This window comes from Lynx rufus, unplaced genomic scaffold (assembly GCF_022079265.1).
Source record: "Lynx rufus isolate CCGP_SWC_20201006 ecotype Redwood Valley unplaced genomic scaffold, mLynRuf1.p SCAF_6, whole genome shotgun sequence".
Classification (NCBI taxonomy): domain Eukaryota; kingdom Metazoa; phylum Chordata; class Mammalia; order Carnivora; family Felidae; genus Lynx; species Lynx rufus.
In genome coordinates this window covers 50197062-50216678 of record NW_025814878.1, presented here as the reverse complement: position 1 = coordinate 50216678, position 19617 = coordinate 50197062, and the positions used below count along the sequence as shown (strand labels likewise).

The 19617-nt window shown below is 37.7% G+C and overlaps 1 protein-coding gene across 3 annotated transcripts in view; it reads right to left on the bottom strand.

Moving 5' to 3' along the window:
* Positions 1-19617, bottom strand: part of ATG5 (autophagy related 5) — a 129084-nt gene that overhangs the window by 66511 nt on the left and 42956 nt on the right. For all 3 annotated transcript variants that reach the window (XM_047102244.1, XM_047102242.1, XM_047102243.1), the window contains one exon: positions 10673-10835. In XM_047102244.1, coding sequence (XP_046958200.1) covers positions 10673-10835 — 163 coding nt within the window. The remainder of the gene's footprint in view (positions 1-10672; positions 10836-19617) is intronic.

Below are 19617 nucleotides of genomic sequence, written 5' to 3'. Positions count from 1 at the left end.
ATATAGGGCATGGTTAAATTTATAGATAAGAAGGTATCTTATCTATAAAGATATAAAGATAAATTTATAGATAAGAAGAGTTAACTGGTTAAAATAACTTTAATTCACTTATATGCCAAATTTCTTTTGTTCCAACTATACCCTAAATGAGTCCCTGTAACAACTGAGTATAATAGTTCTCAAGGGTTGGGCTGGTGAAACAGATGAGAAACTTCATCAACGGGTTGGCCCAGGCTATGAACCTTCAAACATATCCTGCAAGGCTGCTCTGATGACAATGATAATTCATGTAAAGTACCCAGCACAGAAACTGGGTATTCCATAAGTGGTCAATGCTACTCTGAAGGAAAAGCAGTTGTATCCATCACTTCTCTCTAGAGCAGTGGTTCTCAAATGGGTCAACTTTGCCCCCAAGGGAATATTTTGCAATGTCTGGAGGTATTTTTTAATGTCATGATAGAGAGTGGGGAGTACTGTGTTACTGGCATCTAGTGAGTGGGGAGAAAGACCAGGAATGCTGCCAAATGCTCACAATGCATAAGACAGCTCCCTCCCTGCCGCTGCCCCAACACCAAGAATTATCCACTCCAAAATATCTATAGTGCTAAGGCTGAGGAGTCCCACTCCAGTGCAGTGGTTCTCAAACTTCAGTGCATCACCATCACCTGGAGGGCTTGTGGATCCATAGACTGCTGGGACCTTTTGTTGGAACCCTAGAGTTTCTGATTCAGTTGGTCTAGGGTACGTTTCTAATTAGTTCCTAGGTAATGCTGATGCTTCGGACCCAAGTGTCTACACTTTGAGAAACAGTACTCTTAAGAAAAGTGATAAGGACAAAACAAAAAAATGTTAGGGAAGTAAGTACCTCTGGGGTTTTCTGTTCTCTTAAGTCATGAAATATCTTAAGTTTCGAAACAAAACATTCACTTAAAAACAAGTTGAACTATATATGCATATATTGTGTGTGTATACATTTTTTCCAAGAGAAACCATGCTGTAAATTCAAATAGTAATGACAGGTCATGGCTCCAACAGTGAAAATCATTTACGAGACAGATGTTTGTTTGCATTTCCTCTACATGGTGGAGGAAAAGCTTCTTAAATCTTTCCACACTTACATTATAGGAAAAAAATGATAGTATGTTAGCAGGTATAAATTTTTAGAAAGTTTTTTAACTGGACGAAATATAAATAAAAGAGATGATAGAGCAATCATTTCATTGTAGATGATTTGAAATTATACTTAAAAGCGCATTAAAAACTAAATCTTTGGGGGCGCCTGGGTGGCGCAGTCGGTTAAGCGTCCGACTTCAGCCAGGTCATGATCTCGCGGTCCGTGAGTTCGAGCCCCGCGTCAGGCTCTGGGCTGATGGCTCAGAGCCTGGAGCCTGTTTCCGATTCTGTGTCTCCCTCTCTCTCTGCCCCTCCCCCGTTCATGCTCTGTCTCTCTCTGTCCCAAAAATAAATAAACGTTGAAAAAAAAAAAAAAAACACTAAATCTTTGTGTTCCTATAATGTTAGGAATTCACCAAAACATTTTCAATTATTATTCAGAGTTTAGATAATTAACCTAGTCATATTGATTTATCATATATCAATTGCATCTCATGTATTCTCTACCACCAACGAACGCTGGGACAGATGACCATTCACTGTTATTAATGGACTGTTGCCAAAAACTTTTGTTAGGATTATCTGTAGGATATTATGAAGTAACTGTCTAAATGTTTTCACCAAGTTTTATTATTCATGATATTCACTGCCAACACTACCCAAAGAACTGTAAGAGGCTATGATCCAAATTATTACCAAATGTATTTATTCATTGGAATCATGCAATTCCTTGAGCAATCTTTCTCCAAAAGCCTAACAAAGTATCTGTATAGCTTTATATTAAAACGCAAATACAAAACCTTTTTAGATTTCCATCATTATTTTTAATTGCAGAAAGTAGAACACTGAGAGACTGATTTAAAAGATGTAACATAATAGAGTAAAAAATACCTGACTGTTTCACAGTAAAACTTAATTGAATGCTCAAGCAGGTTACAAATTTGCTTTAAGCAACTTTCTCACAAAGTTGTAGATTCTGGAATGCCACACACACAGCTTTAGGCTGAACTTACCCACCTTACTGTATGGCGGGCAAAATACTGGAAATGACAAAGTCAGCTGTATGCAGAAAGGAAAGCACACAATGGTTAGTGGGTATAAAGAACTGCCAAACATCAGGAATACATGCAACTGCTCCATAGTTCGCGGCCGTGTGTCACTGGGGACACTGACTTAAAGGACAAATAATAAAGATGGCACCTGTAAAAGTAAACGAATAGGAAATGAGAACCTGCGGCATTCAATGCAAACTTATTAAGCCGTCTCCATCCGCTGCCACACACGCGCAGTAGCAATAACTAACTCTAGCAATAGCTAACACAACACAGCTCCACATGAATGTCTCAGAGACATCTCAGATTTTCAGCCTCAAAGCTGACCTCCTCAGTTAGGGTTGGTTCCCCGCCCCAAACCTGTTCCCCATCTAGTTATTTCATATCACAGTATAAAGCAGCACTATCCATCTAGCTGTCCCAGTCAGAATCCAGAAATGATTCTCTCCCTTTTTTTCACCCCAACATTACAGCCAATCTAACAGATTCTGTCCATTCTACCTCCAGAATAAACCCCACATTTACCGGCTTTTCTCCATTTCATCTTATACCTGGACCTACTACTACAGCCTCTCCACTTCCAATCTTGGCTCCTTCTTTTCCATCCTCCATTCAGCAGCCAGAATGTTCTTACATCCTCTTTGTATCTCATCACTCTCCCGCTTAAAAATTCTCCAGTGACTTCCCATCGCAGGTAACATCTAAATTATTTTCCTTGGCCTATACAAGGCCCTGCATCATCTAGCTCTTTCCCATCTCTCCAACCCCACCTCATGTCACCCTTCCCTCGTGGTCACTATTATCCACGACACAGTGGCCTTCCTCCAGTTCCTTAAAACATACCAAACTCTTTGTTGCCTCGTGTCCTTGAAGCACGCTATTCCTGAAGTGGCAGTTCGTTCGTTCTCATCCTTAAGACTTCAGGTTAAATATCATCTCCTAAAAGTGGTCTTCCCTAACCACCTTAATATAAATAGGTCCAATCCCTCCTGGTATCCATTCTTACACTTTGTTTATTGCTTTCAAATAGTGTAAAATCAACTGCCAAAAGGATGTTTTGTATCCCAAGAGACTTATGAAAACAAGTAGATACAAAAGAGTGTCATTTTTGCTACACAGAAAAAAACAAAAGTGAGACTATAAAGGTAGAGGGAAAATAGACAAGAAGGCTAGAGAAAAAGAGGTATGCCAGAAAAAAACCCTTACATTATCTGTAATTTCAAAAAGCTACAAACAGGATTATATTCTTTGAAACTGCCCAGCATTCTCTCACCTCAGGGCCTTTGCCCTCGATGTTCCCTCTGCCTAGGGAGGTATTAACCCCAAGAAAAAGCATAATGCTGCTTTGGATCTTTATTTAATGTCACCCAATCAGTGACACCTTCCACAACCATTCTATTTAAAATAACAACACCCTATCCCCACACAGTTCTCTCTCACCTTTCCCTGTTTTATTTTTCTCCCACAGCGCTTATCATCATATGTCACATGAAGCATTTTACTTATGTATATATGCTTCTTGTCGGTCTCTCCCACTAGAATTGTGGCTGCATAAGGGTAGGAATTTCAGTCTGTTTTATCACCAGCATAGATTCACTAACTACTTGTTCAATGAATTAGCGTGAAAATGATACCCATAAAATACGGACCAAGTTATACAGCAGGAATTAATTCGTTAACCACATTGCATTCAAAGACATGCCTCTAAAAAGAAAATCTGTTATAGTCTTACTTAAAATCTTTCAGTGGTCCCCTATCTACCCCACCTCACTCTCTAGGGATTAAGTTCCGTATCATTAAAATAGCCTATAAGGTCCTGAATAGACAGGGTCTCGGCTAACTTGCACTGTCAGGTCTCTGCCTAATTTGGACTGTTACCTACTAGCCACTCTCGGTCTTGATCACCATGCTCTCGTCAGAATGGCCTCCCTGAGCTCTCAGAACTTATTAAGCTCTTTATTGCTTCTCTGCCCAACCTGGTCATTCCCTGTGCCTGGAACACTTTCATCACAACCACCCTGCTTTCTATCCCTTCCTCTTTCCTCCACAACTCAATTTATAATGTGATAATTATTTAAAGGCTATCCGTTTAATGTCTGGCTCGCCTAACAGACTGTAAGCTCTGAAGAAAGGACTCTGCCTGTCACATCCACCCCAGGGGCCCCTATGCCTAGTGCAGTGCCAGGCACATGACAGGTTCCTGTAATTGGCTGAACCAAACTACCAGGATCTGGGTATGACTCTCCTATAATGAATGTTGTTTGCATGCCTTCATTAAATATCAGAGTATAAAATCTATGAAGAATATAAATCTATAAACAATATTTGTGGCACTGTATGAAAGGATAAAAATTCCTATAAACTGAACGTGGGGGAGGGACGAGAAGTAATAGAGGAAACAGATTGGCCACGTATTGATAACTGCTGAGGCTGGGTGACAGGTATGTGGGGGCTCATTATACTATTTGCTCTTATTTACACAGTGTAAACTCAGTGTTCTCACAAGTGGTAAAAATCTGAATTTTGCTAAAGACAAACAGAAAGCTTACCAAATATCGACCTCTCGTGCAGACAAAAGGTGCAAGAGAAGTACTTATGCCTCCTATTAGGAACCTCCTTCCATACCACCTACACCTAGAACAGCATCTGACACTGTAACAACATCATAGAAATTGAAGCTTCAAGATACAGAGCTCAATCTTAAAATCTCTTCTCTCTCTGCTTTAGTACTCTTTCTATGACACCACACTTATTTCTGGAAAGTTACCTTCCACTCAAGTCTTGCTTCAAAGGGACAGGGAGGGAGAGGGAAGAAGGGAAAAGGGAAAGAGGGGAAGAAAGAGAGGGGGAGGGGAGGGGAAGAAAGAGAGGGGGAGGGAAGGGGAAGAAAGAAAGAAGGAGAGGTAAGAGAGAGAGAGATCATCAATAGTAAATCTCCTTCCAAGAAATCCTTTGGAATCAATTGAAAAGATCTAATCATGAGACTTCAGGTACATATGATTACGACTTTATAGTCCTTGAATGTGAGTTTCGTGAACTCTTACCGCATTCACATTTATAAGGAACTCCAGCTTAGAGAGGAAAGTGATCTGCCAGACCACACAACTGGTAAGACATAAAGATCAGGTCCTTCTCAGACCAACAGATCTTCAGTCCAATACTTATTCTACTACATGCAACTGATAAAAACAAAGCAATGCAATTACAATCCAACTGCCTCTATCATGCAAGCCTCCAAAGAGTTAAAACCATTGCATTTATCTTTTGCATCACCTAACAAACAAGTATTTTCTTTTTTAAAAAAAATTTTTTAATGTTTATTTATTTTTGAGAGAGAGACAGACAGAGCATGAGCTAGGAAGGGGCAGAGAGAGGGAGACACAGTCTGAAGCAGGCTTCAGGCTCTGAGCTATCAGTACAGAGCCCGACGCAGGGCTCAAACCCACAGACCTCGAGATCATGACCTGAGGCGAAGTCGGACGCCTAACTGACTGAGCCACCCAGGCGCCCCCAAACAAAAGTATTTCCAAAATATTATGACTTGTTTTAAAAATCACCTTTCAGGATTCATTATTTCCTCTTAAAAACCAGTTTTAGATTAAAATGGCTCACTACCAAATAATGGATTACTCTAAAAAATTACTTAGCTCAAAAGGATTAACCATACTTCAGAAACAATGTAAATTTTCAACAGATTTAGCAGTCAAAACTTAGATTTATTTGAAGGACTATGGAATTTATTTAATGCTATCTTTTCTTTTTTAGTGTACTCAAAAAACCAATGCTGAAAACTAAGTCATATGTTAAAAATATATTTTGGAGATTTCTTCAAATCTCTAGCTTATAAGAAAATCTCTAGCTTAGGGGCGCCTGGGTGGCGCAGTCGGTTAAGCGTCCGACTTCAGCCAGGTCACGATCTCGCGGTCCGTGAGTTAGAGCCCCGCGTCGGGCTCTGGGCTGATGGCTCAGAGCCTGGAGCCTGTTTCCCATTCTGTGTCTCCCTCTCTCTCTGGCCCTCCCCCGTTCATGCTCTGTCTCTCTCTCTGTCCCAAAAATAAATAAACGTTGAAAAAAAAAAAATTAAAAAAAAAAAAAAAAAAAAAAGAAAATCTCTAGCTTATAAGAAAAATAGCTTGACATTTAATAGAAAATAGCCTGCACATGTAGTGACAACAGCCTCATATATAATAAAAATGTTACTTTCTTTTCTTTTTTGTGGTCATTAACGTGGTTTCACAGGGAGGTTAAATACTCTTATATCTAAAATGAAAACCCATAAAAAACACTGAAAGGCACAGTATGTCTTAAATGAGTTTTCTTGGTTTCAAAAGTTTTTCTTATTTCTCTTTCACACAGATCTGAAAAATTAAAATTAGCATTTGAAAGTATTCAAAAACTGTTTAAATCGTTGTTTAGTTGTTAGGATCTACAGGTGCAGTTCTGAATGAAATACATTTACCATCTGCTATGTCTCAATTCTGACCAATTTACAATTATACAAATCAAAAGGTGAAATATCTTTGTTTTCACAAATTAATAGGACCTTCTTTTGGACGGAAAAGTTCTTAAACATAAAATCCATTTCCATAAATAAATTCAAACAAAATACTTCCTCCATTTTACACTAGTATTAAACTATTTATAAAAGCCTGTTGATATTATTTCCTTACAGTATTAAAAAGGAATAAATAGTCATTCAGTCAATATTAACTCTGTCTGCTCTATGCCTAAGACTGGACTAGATGGTAGGGATTACAAAATGTATAATACACTCCAACCAGGAGAAATTTATATTCTAGCAGAATTACATAAATCATAACTATATCAGAGCATGATAAAATAGGAGAGCAAAAATGCATATGGACAGACAAGGAGCCCTGACAACATGAAAACATGGGTAGTTCTGCCTCCATGTGGCTATAAGCTTCATGCAGACAGGGTCCATGTTTGTTTTATCACTGCTGGATGGTCACTAACTCCTAGTAGTGTCAGGAACACGTTAGATCTTCTTTAAATATCTGTTGGCTAAAAAAATAAAGAAGGCTTCACATAGCAGGTGATGAGAGAAATAAGCACGAAAGCACAAGTAGGAATTAGGCAAAAGAGAAGGAAAGGGCATTTTAGGCAGAAGGAACTGCTAAACCCATCTTTCATCAATTTACTTTAATGTAGGTAACATTCAGCCTTTTATCCCCAGATAGATTTCCTACAAACAGCCTTTACTTAGCTAAAAATTTCTTAAATGAATAGTTTAGATTTTAAAAAGTAGAATAAATAAACTACCAAGGTCTCCAGTACCCACAGGATACCACACAAACGATTTTGAGTGTAAGTTCAATCATTACCAGTACAAGCAAGACAGACCAAACATAATTGCTACAAAAAATAATTTAGGACTAAAAATAAAAATGGAAGAAAGTACATTTTAACCACATACTATTTCCAGTCAGATTTAATGAAATTTAATTTGAAAAGTAATTTAATAAAATTTAACTTAATAAAGCTAACTTTAAAACAGTCATATGTCCAAGAAAGAATATGAGCTAAGACAAAAATAGGAAAAGAGGTATTTTACGCCAAAAAATAGCAATGAAGGCAGTTATTAGACTAAGTCTGATACATTAAGTTATACCAAACTCTGAATGTGACATTCTGAGTCATGCTTTAGGTCAATGATAAATACGAGCTGTTGGTTTAGTCAACCTTCTGTGAGCTGGCAAATGCTTTCTAAAGCGGGCAGAGCGAGTAAATATTTTAGGCTGTGGGCCACATGGTCTCTGTCACAACTATTAACTTAGCCATTGTAGCATGAAAGCTGTCACAGACAATACACAAATAACGGGTGTGGCAGGGTTCTAATAAGTCTTTACTGTAAAGACTGTTTTTATAAAAACTGGTGGCTGACCCATGACCATAGTCTGCCAACCCCCTGTTCTAGGGTCTCAAAGTGACTTCTCAGTAATTCTTTTCAAGACAGCTTTACTTCCTTTCACACACTTTCCCATAAACTGTGTGTTTCATTAAAGCCTCTAAAGACACCTATAAGAGAACATAGCAGATATGCTCATGTTTTACATATAAAGAAACTGAAGCTCAAAGGGATTGAATGAGTTGCCCTACGGAGCTGCTAGGAGAGTTGAGACTAAACAACTCCTAACCAGCCCCTCACACCCAAGCCTCCAATGCCCCAAGTGAAACATTTTAATCATCTTTAGAATCCGCTGCTGAATCCTTGAGCTCTCTCTACAGCAGGCTCACCCAGTTCGCAACAGATTTCAAGAACACCTACTTGAATGCCCATTTAAATTATTTACTTCAATTCTGAAGCCAAATTATTCTCAGATCCCTGCTCTCTTGACAAGATTCCAGGCTTCTTCAACTTAGATTATCTTCTTATTCACAAGTCTCCTACAATTTCAATTCATCTTCAAATAGCCAGCAAGAAAAAGGAAGAAATATATCTTAAGGGATTGTAAACTCTCTTAAATATTTAATAGGAATTTGTATACTCAGTAAGATAAAGGAGGGGAAAGGCTGCCTTTGCAAAACTTACAATCTAATTAAGAAATACCAAACATACAAATATAAAACTAAGGAGCAACTCATTGTAACTCAAATCTAAGAAATTAAGAGAAATGACAAAATTTAATTTACAATACACACTGTCATAAAGTATGTACCTTTTGCACTACTGAAGTCTCAGATAATGCCCTGTTTTGTATAATGAAAGTTCAATAAATACTACATGACAACAAACACCTCTTTGCCATGGTAATAGTATAGTCTCAAAGATAAAAATGGATCACAGTTTTTAAAAATTACTAAAATTATGTTTTCAAGGGTGGAGTCGGGGGGAGAAAGTGGGTCTTCTATTTTATTCTCATTATTGCCATTAAATTCCAGCTTATTTTGGACTAATTTCCTATCTAAAAACAACTATATGGACAAATACAGGCAAGCCTTGCTTTGCATAGTAGTGCAGGACTGGAAAAGTCACCATGAAACCGTGCAAAGTGATCTTAATAATCAATGGTGTGGTCTTTAAAAATTGTCAAAACATTAAAAACTCTCTTAGTTATAAATGCGTAAGAAAATGAAGTAAACAAAATTAATTTATTTAGTATACTGGAATTTAAAACATGAGAAACGCTGAGAATTCCAGCATCTTATTTATTATTCTGTAAAAAACTAAAGCACAGTTTGAATAGTGCTTGCTTTCTTGACATAGAGCTTACAAGCGAGCACCTTTCCTAAACCTTGGCAAACTGTCACATGCCTTTCTGGGTCCGGATCGACTTCATCATTTGCATTTCATCATTTGCACTTCCAATGTCATGAAACGTGAGCATTCCTGTAATGCTAAGTTTTTTGCCAGCATCATTTTGCCAGGGATAAATTCACCCTTTTTGTCACAATCACTTTCCCCATTTACGCGGAAACGTTCACCTTCGCCAAGTTCCTGTGGCTGCATATCTAGCATCTCAAAAGATGGTAGTGTCAACACGCTCACAGCCCGCTGTTTCTTTTACGATTCCATTATTCCTGTAAAATCCCACGACCAACATTACCACTTTTTGTGGATTTGCTACACTTTGATCTTTCTTGGCCAATTCCCTCTTTCAATTATCCACTTTTACAAAATGTTATATGTATGGGTTTATCACTGGAGACAAGGAGGGAACACAACTACATGCTTTGCTGTCTGTGAGTAAACTAAGTAACAAGTGAGTAACGATGATTCACTGACAGACACTGAAGGAAGTGATGTGACTGGTCTCTGATCATGATGCATCTATGCTGGTAAATGATTCATGGACTAAAGAGCTAGCAATAAAGTTTGTACTTTATGTAATTTCAGTAACTATATGAAAGTAAGTGAAATTTGAACCAGATTGTTAAGGACCTAGTATTATTTAACTAAAGCATATTAACTACTGGACCCATGCAAAACAATGGCTGCCTGTAAATAAGACAACTGTGGGGGGCAATCAATGCAGGCAAGATTAAGAAGATGGGAGAATACAGAGGTGAGCTGCAGATTCCTCTCAGCTTTTTCCTTGAGTGTATTTTCTAAATCCCAGCCAGGGGAGAGAGAATGCAAGCACGAAGCAAGTCATACTGCTCTGAGAAAGCAAGGGCTGGAGTTTGTGCCCTAGCAGGGGGAGGCACTTTGGTATGCACACAGGGTGTCCAGTTGCAATTCCAGGAAGATGACTAGCAACGAGGGCACTTTCTCCAGAAGCTAAACACAAGAGGTTTGTAATACGAGCGGGTGTTATGGGCAAAGCAACCATCCCAATACTAGCGAATTCATGAAGAGAAGGATGTTGGAAGAATACGATGTTATGGACGGGTAAAGGCAGCTACTTTTGTAGCTAAATTTTGTGTGTAGAGGCTGGAATTTAAACTTGTACCACCAATCCTAAAACGCACCAACTATTCACAGGGTTACAGTTATTTCATACTCTAAAAAGTGGTATTCTGAAATTAAACGGTGTTATATTTACCATTTTGTAATCCCATCCAGAGCTGCTTATGATCTTTTTTCTGCATTTCATTGATTACTTGACTTTTATGCTTTAATGCATCAGCTTCTTTCACACAAGACATAAAATGAGCTTCAATTGCATCCTTAGATGGACAGTGCAGAAGGTCCTTTTCTGGAAAACTCTATCGAAGGAAAAAAATACACATATAAAACAGGTACACATATTACAAAATTAGCTTCGTAAAGAAATGCATCTCCCTCAATTATCCAATATTTTTAGCAAACCATCTGTTAACTTCCCAATGAAGAGATTTCAGTACAATTCCAAATACTCTTTAAATTAAGTTAAAAATATTTAGCTACCTGGTGTATTTTGTACTTTTTCTAATAATCCTTATGTAACATTATGTTTAAAACAACATAAAAGAAGGCTCTGAAAGAGTAATAATTTCAAAAATAGCCCTCTGGCTTGGCCATACCTAGTGCTGACAGGAATGTGGACTACAACTCGCATACACAGCTAGCGAGGATGTAAAACAGTGCAATCACTTTGGAAAACAGTTTGGTCATTTTTTAGAAAAGTAAACATACACCTTCCATCTGATCCAGTCATTCTACAACTAGGCAATTACCTAAGAGAAACAAAAACACTTTTCCATACAAAGACTTGCATGTGAATATTCACAGTTGTCTCATTTCTAACAGCCAAAATCCAGGAAGCATCCTAAACGTCAACAGGTAAATGAACACATAAATTGTAGTATAAACTTATCAAAGTGTACATTTTTAATATGTACAGTTTGCTGCATGTCAATTAGACCTTAATGAAGCGGTTAAAATGCACCTTTTAAGGTCAACACCAAAATTTATATCCTACATGTCACTGAATCTTTTAGGCAGGTGAGGCAAAGATCACTAGATAGATAAGCAGTTATGTGAATTAGATGACTACAGTTCTTTTCACTGAAAAAAAAAAGAGAATAAGAGCCAACACTAATTGAACACTTACTATGTGACAAACATTGTACAAGACTTTTCATATGGACTATGTAATTTAATCTTCATAACCACCCTTAAGGTAAAAACTACTGTTATTGCTACTTCACAGATTAAAATTTTTTAATTAACTAATTAATTAAAAAGATCAGGGAGTAGAGAGAGTCGCACAGCTTGCAAGTGGTCAAGTGAGGAGTAGTCTGACTCAAGAGTCCCAGTTTTTAACCACTATGCAATACCACTTCCTCCATAAGACCTGAATACTTAAGGTAATGATTATATTCGAACATTATTTTACCAAAAGTCGTTGTATGAGTCCTTTGGTAAAACCTGAGACAAGTAATAATGGCAGAAAAAAGCACTTAGCGATAGCCTACTCGGATACTATTAACAGCCAACATTCAACTACCCCAATCATGGAAAGCTCCTGAATGACAAGGAAATTTACAATACATGCCCTCCTACCAAAAGAAAAGGCACCTTACTACCCACTGATATTTCCTAAAATATATTTTTTTTAATGCAAATAGTCAGTCATACCTCCTGTTCTAATAAGAATTGGACTGCACGGATCTGCTGAGTAAAAAGGTAAGGCATTATTTAACTCCCCACTGGTCACAGCTGCCTGGAGAAGAGACCAGCTGAGACAATCAAATTGTCTCTCTAGGTACAAAGGGATTTTTAGATTCATGGTGCTATTGAACCAGAGATCCATGAAGAACAAAGACAGGGATTTTCAGACATAGGCACACAAAGGCAAAGCTGATGAGAAAATATAAAATTCTGTAAAAATGAAAAGGCAAAAGGAGAATAGGAGAGAGAGAAAGGCAACACTACAAGATGGGAGAGGGTATGGATGGCAGAGGGAGGGTCCCTGCCTTAATCAGCTTTACAATCCACTGTATTTGTTCTGCTTAGGCTAGATTGAAGGGAGTTGTCCTGGTTTCCTGACCAGGATAAACAATAAAATGTACATCATATCAATGCTATGATATTCAAATGGATTAACATTATAATAATTATTTCTATTTATGAAAACTTTAACTTTGTTATATTTGGTCTCTAAATTTAGAATGGCTTTTTCAGATACTGTACAGTTCTCTGTGCATTTTGGTGATGTATGAGTGGCAGCAAATAAGAAAGTTCATACTCCAAAGTAAATATTACTTTCATGTAGCTTGAATTTATGACCTATTTAAGCTTACATAGTGTTAGAATTTCTTAAAATTGTGTACAATATGATTATGAAAAAAGGAGTTAGGATCTCTCAAAAACAATGGTTTGAGAAATCAAAGGGAAAAATCCCCCATTTTCTAGTGTTGCTTCAGCATAGGCGGCTAATCCCCTCAATGGCTCCTGCAATCAGAAAAGATACTGAAGCTTTGCTCTTCCCAGATTTCTATTGTTCTGCATGTTTCTAAACTTAACCAATTTGCAGACACCCATAACTGATAGCTGACAATCATAAATGACTAGTCTTTATTGTAAATGAGGGGTCTATCAAGAGTGCAGGTTTTTATATATGTATGCTTCGAGAGAATATTCTATATCTCTAGGAGAAAAGGGAACTATTTAATAAAATGAACTCAAAGGAAACATGAAAGCAGTAACAGAAAGAGGAAATATCTACACAGGCAGTCACAGCAACTGAATCAATCATTGCAATGAATAAAGTGACAGATGTTTCAGCCAAAGCTCCCTCAGCTCCTGCTCATGAGATGTTCTTCCTTCCATGATTAGGTTGTGGTGGGGTGGGAAATCTTTTTTTAAAAGCTTCACAATAAAATTCCAGACAGATTCTTGATTCATTACATTTCTAATATCTTCTTACATACATTAGCAGTTGTGTATAAGTGTATTATCTTCTCAGTCCAAAAAAATTCTTGCAAATACAGGTAGAGTCTGACACCATGTTTACTTGCTTTCATTAATCTTTCAAGTCAAAATGGCTGATAAACTTATCTAATTTCACTTAAAAAATTTTTTTTAATGTTCATTTATTTTTGAAAGAGACAGAGACAGACAGACAGAGACAGAGAGTGAGTGGAGGAGGGACAGAGAGAGAGGGAGACACAGAATCTGAAGCAGGCTCCAGGCTCCGAGCCATCAGCACAGAGCCCAACACTGGACTCGAACCCACAAACCGTGAGATTATGACCTGAGCTGAAGTCGGATGCTTAACCAACTGAGCCACCCAGGCATCCCAGTCTAATCTGGAAAATACCACTTACTTAGATATTATCGTCAGTGTCCTTTAATTAAAATATTAATCCAATTTAGGTGGTCTAAAATAGATACATAAACATTAGATAACCAAACAACACTAAACTGAAACTACTCACAAGTGAAAAAAAAAAGGCTTTTCAACTTATTAATATTTCAAGCTTGACACCAAAAGCCAAGGCAACAAAAGCAAAAACAAACAAGTATGACTAGAACAAACTAAAAAGCTTGTGCACAGCAAAAACCATCAACAAAATGAAAAGGCAATCTATGGAAGAGGAGAAAATAACTGCAAATCATATATCTAGTAAAGGAATAATATCCAAAATATATTTTAAAAAATCATACAACTCATCAACAAAAAACAAACCATCCAATTAAAAAATAGACATTTTTCCAAAGAAGACCTACATACGACAAACAGACACAGATGCTCAACATCACTCATCATCAGAGAAATGCAAATCAAAACCACAGTGAGATATCAACGCACTCCTAATAGAATGGCTATTAACAAAAAGACAAGAAATAACAAATGTTGATGAGGATGTTGAGAAAAAGAACCCTTTTGTACTGACAGCAGGAATATAAATTGGTGCAGACACTATGGAAAATACTATGTGGAGGTTTCTCCAAAACTTAAAAACGAAATCACTATCTCAGAAAGATATCTGCACTCCCATGTTCACTGCAGCATTATTTATAGTAGCCAGGACATAGAAACAACATTACTGTCCTTGGACAGATGAATGGGTAAAGAAGATGTGGTATGTGTATATGTATATATACACATACATATACACACATAATAGAATACCATTCAGCCATTAAAAAGAACAAGGTCTCTGCATCTGTGACATGGATGGACCTTGAGGCATTATCTAAGTGAAGTAAGTCAGAAAGAGAAACACACATACCATAATGATCTCACTTATATGTGGAATCTAAAAGGGGCGGGGGGCGGTAAAGCTCACAGATACAGAGCATAAACTAGTAGTTGCCAGAGGCAGTGGTTGAGGATTACACAAAAAGAGTGAAGGGGATCAAAAGATAAAAACTTCCAGTTATGAAATAAGTAATAATTACATGGGGGTGTAATGTACAGCTCGATAACTACAGTCACTAATAGTGTATTGTATGGGTGCCTGTGTGGCTCAGTCGGTTAAGCACCTGACTTTGGCTCAGGTCATGATCTCACAGTTTGTGAGTTCAAGCCCCGCTTCAAGCCTCACTTCGGGCTCTGCTCTGACAGTGTGGAGCCTGCGTGGGATTCACACTCTCTCCCTCTCTCTCTCTGCCCCTCATGGGATTCTCTTTCTCTGCCTCTCATGGGATTCTCTCTCTCACTCCCTCTCTGCCCCTTGCTCACTCTCGCCCTCTCTCTCAAAACAAATACTGTATTGTATATTTGAAAGCTGCTGAGAGTAAATTTTAAAAATTCTCATCACAAGAAAAAATTTGTAACTATGTATGGTGACAGATGTTAACTAGTGATCTTCTTGCAACTTATACAAATACTGAATCATGTTGCACACTCAAGAGTAATATAATACTATATGTCAATTATACCTCAATTTTTAAAAAATACTGTAAGCTCTATTAAGACAAGAGAGGAAAACAAGAAGTCTCCATGTGATCCAAAAGAATCAAACACCCCCTTAAAAATGCAGCAGTTGCTAATACAGTGTTACAGACTCAATGTTTGTGTCCCCCTAATATTCTCAGGCTGAAGCCCTAATCCTCAATGTGGCTGTATTTGGAGACGGGCCCCTAAGGAATCAATTAAGGTTAAATGAAATCATATGGGTGGGACCCTGATCCAACAGGACTAGTGTCCTTATAAGAAAGACAGCACAGAGCTCACTCACTCTCCACACACAAGGAGGAAAGGCCATATAAAGACACAGAGAGAAAGCAACCATCTGCACACCAGGAAAACAGCCCTCACCAGAAACTGAATCCTGCTGGACTTTGATCTTGGATTTTCCAGCCTCCTGAACTGTGTGTGAGAAAATAAATTTCTCTTTTTAAGCCATTCAGTCTGTGGTATTTTGTTATGGCAAAATAACATACATAGCAATGTTGTTTTATTTGACTGTTGAGTCACCTCTAATAGCACACTCTGCATTCTTACAGGGAAAATATAAGGCCATAGTTTAAAAGACTTACTTTTATAAAATCTTAAAATTTCCTTCTAAGATCACTTTGGTGTGTGTGCATGTGGGGATCGAAAGGGAGGGGATTTTTCAAATATATCTTTTAAAATATAATTTTCAGGATGACAGAAGAATATGCCATGAAAGTTAATGGAATCAATGCTAAAATCAGCACTAAAATGCGTTAAACTTTCTTGATTTTCTTAAACCTTTTTAAAGACTTTATTTTTAAGTAATCTCTATACCCAACATGGGGCTTGAACTCACAACCCCGAGATCAAGAGTTGCACATTCTACCAAATGAGACAGCCAGGCACCCCAATTTCCTTAAAGCTTCTAATTTTACCAAATCCAATCTACAAACTTACCTTCAACCAATCATCTCCTTCCCTCCTGGTACAATCTAAGGAGTATCTACCACCCTATTTGCTATATCCCATCTTTTTGAATCTTTGAAACTCAATGCAATTAATTATTCCCCTCTTCCTAGAAATCATTTTTAACGATTTTCTCTCTAATCACTGTTTCCCATTATTTGCTCCTAAAAATAAAACATGCACCCAAAGCAAAATTAAAAAAAAAAAAAAGTAAACAGATGAACATAAGGGAAGGGAAGCAAAAATAATATAAAAACAGGGAGGGGGACAAAAAAGACTCTTAAATATAGAGAACAAACAGAGGGTTACTGGAGGGGTTGTGGGAGGAGGGATGGGCTCAATGGGTAGGAATCATTAAGGAATCTACTCCTGAAATCATTGTTACACTATATGCTAACTTATTTACATGTAAATTAAAAAATAAAATTAAAATAATAATAATAAAATAAAACTTAAATTAAAAAAAAAAAAACCAACTTCCCTCTGGTTACAGTCCTCTTTCTTCTTCCCTTCAGAGCTAACCTTTAAGGTGACCAAGCTGGCAGTCAGCTCTTATTATCCATGTAATCTGTCTGCTACCCTCACCACTCTTGCAAACTGCTCTCTTGAAGGTCAGCAATGGTACCTTTCAGCCCTTGTTTTAAGCTCTCACCAAACATCTAGCATCTTTGAATACACTCCTTGAAGCAGTCATCCTCAAGTCTGTGATACCACACTTCTCATTTTTCTCTGATCTTCTCTCATTCTCATTTGCAAAAAGCCTATTCCAGCACCATTCCTTAAATGCTGGTATTCTTCAAGTTTCTAGCCTAGGACCTCATTGCTTTTTTCATTCCATACTCACCCTCATAAGCTTTCCTACTTCCACATCATTTATGGACTAATAAGTCTTGATATCTGTCCCAGCCAAGATCCTTCTCATGACAAGGATGCATATGCTCATTAATCTAGTAGATTATCAGTAGGCATATGAGACTTCAGCAAATCCAAAAGAAATGTCCTCTTGACTCCTCCTCCCCACCTCCCACATTCAGTCACGTTCTACTGAGTCCACATCCCCAATAGATCTGAATCCATTCACTTTCAACATCCCCAGAGCCGCTTTCCTAGTACAAACTGACAACTATCTGATATTTCTGAGAAGCCTTGAAGCTGGGTCTCATGCCCAAAGTCCTAAGCCCTTTAATTCGATTTTCACGTTGGGAGTCACGGTGATTTTCCTAAAATACAAATCAGATCTTCTCACACTCAGCTGCTCTGCTCTACTTTCAGGAAAAAAAATCAAACTTCTCCCAAAGCCTTCGAGGTTCTGAAAGACTTACATCTCTGCTAACCTCTTCATCATAATCTCTTGCTCCCACTTCACATACTCCATTCTCTTTCCCTTCTCCCACACACATATTCTCTGCTCCAATGATCTTGATTATCCATCACCTACTCATTCTCTCAGCCTTACTCCCTCATTTCTGTGCCTCTACACAAAACATCTCCTCTGCCTAGAACCCTCTTTCTCCTTGCCTATCACTTGACCACTTACACAACTACAAAAATATCCTCCTCCTTCTTCAGGTTAAGATTTACATCACCTCCTCCAGGAAATTTTTTACATCCCAAGTCTGGGTTAAGTTCACAAAGTTCATATACTTAACTCTATGTCACTTACGTTCTTATGTCACACCACTTTTAACCTCCACCAGGCAGAGACCATGACTGTTCTCACCTGTCCTTTCTCAGTAAACTTTTTATTTTTTTTTTCAACGTTTTTATTTATTTTTGGGACAGAAAGAGACAGAGCATGAACGGGGGAGGGGCAGAGAAAGAGGGAGACACAGAATCCGAAACAGGCTCCAGGCTCCGAGCCATCAGCCCAGAGCCTGACGCGGGGCTCGAACTCACAGACCGTGAGATCGTGACCTGGCTGAAGTCGTACGCTTAACCGACTGCGCCACCCAGGCGCCCCTCTCAGTAAACTTTTTAAATCAAGTCAGTGTTACTGATTCACACAGAGTGAAACGCAAAAATTTTAAGTATACAGATAAACAGTTAAATCTGCCCAAATAAGATACACAATATTACCGTCACTACACCCAAAAAGTTCTTTGGGGCCCTTTGCAATCAGTTCCCCCTCATTTTGACCCAGCTTGTCTGATTTGTAACACAAGATTAGTTTTGCCTATAATACAGTCACATACAAATAGAATCATAAAATGCAGTATTGTATAATCCAGCATCTTTTACTTAGCACAATGCTTTTGAAATTCATCTGTTACTGCATGTATAAATAGTTCCTTTTTGCTGCGGAGTAGTATACCACTGAATTGTTAAACCGGTCCGTTCATCCAAAAATCTTACATTAAGATTGTATCCAGATTGTAGCCATTATTAAGAAAGCTGCTGTGAACTTTAGTGTACAAATATTTTGTGAACATGTTTTCATTTTTCTTGGGTATTTACCTTAAAACAGAAATGCTGGATCACAGAATAAGTTTATGGTTAACATTATTTAGAAACTGCCAAATTATTTTCCAAGGTGATACCACAATTTTACACAACCACCACCAAGTTATGAGAGTTTTGGTTATTCCATGTCCTCAAACTTGGTGCAGTCAGTCTTTTTAATTTTAGTCATTTTTTTTGTTTGTTTTAAATATGGAATGCTTCACAACTGTGTGTGTCATCCTTATCTCCTCTCATTCCAATTCCAATTTATACACTGCCAAAGTAAGCATTCATTGTGGTTTTAATATGCACTTCCCTGATGACTAAAGGTGTTGAGTGCCTTTTCATGTGCTAATTGGTTATTCATATATACACATACACATATTATGTGAATACATATGAATAATTTATATGCATGTATATACACATTTGTGTATATACACCATTCAAGTGTTTTGGATTGGTTCCAAAGCAAGTGATATATTAGAGAACAATTTGAGGAATGTGAACTTCATATTTACTTTTGTAAATACCGTCCACCAGAAATACTAGGTGAATAAAGAAACTGCACCCAGCTAAACTGAACCACAAAATACACAAAACACACACACTTCGGCAATGCACCTGCCTCCTCGATTCCCGTTACAAGCTACACTCATCCATATCTGGTGTTACGGTTTTGTCTGATTTGAGACAACTTTCCTTCCACCACTTCACAATAAGTGACAGGCTGCAAACTCTTCCAATGCTCATTTCTACAAACCAAACTTCCA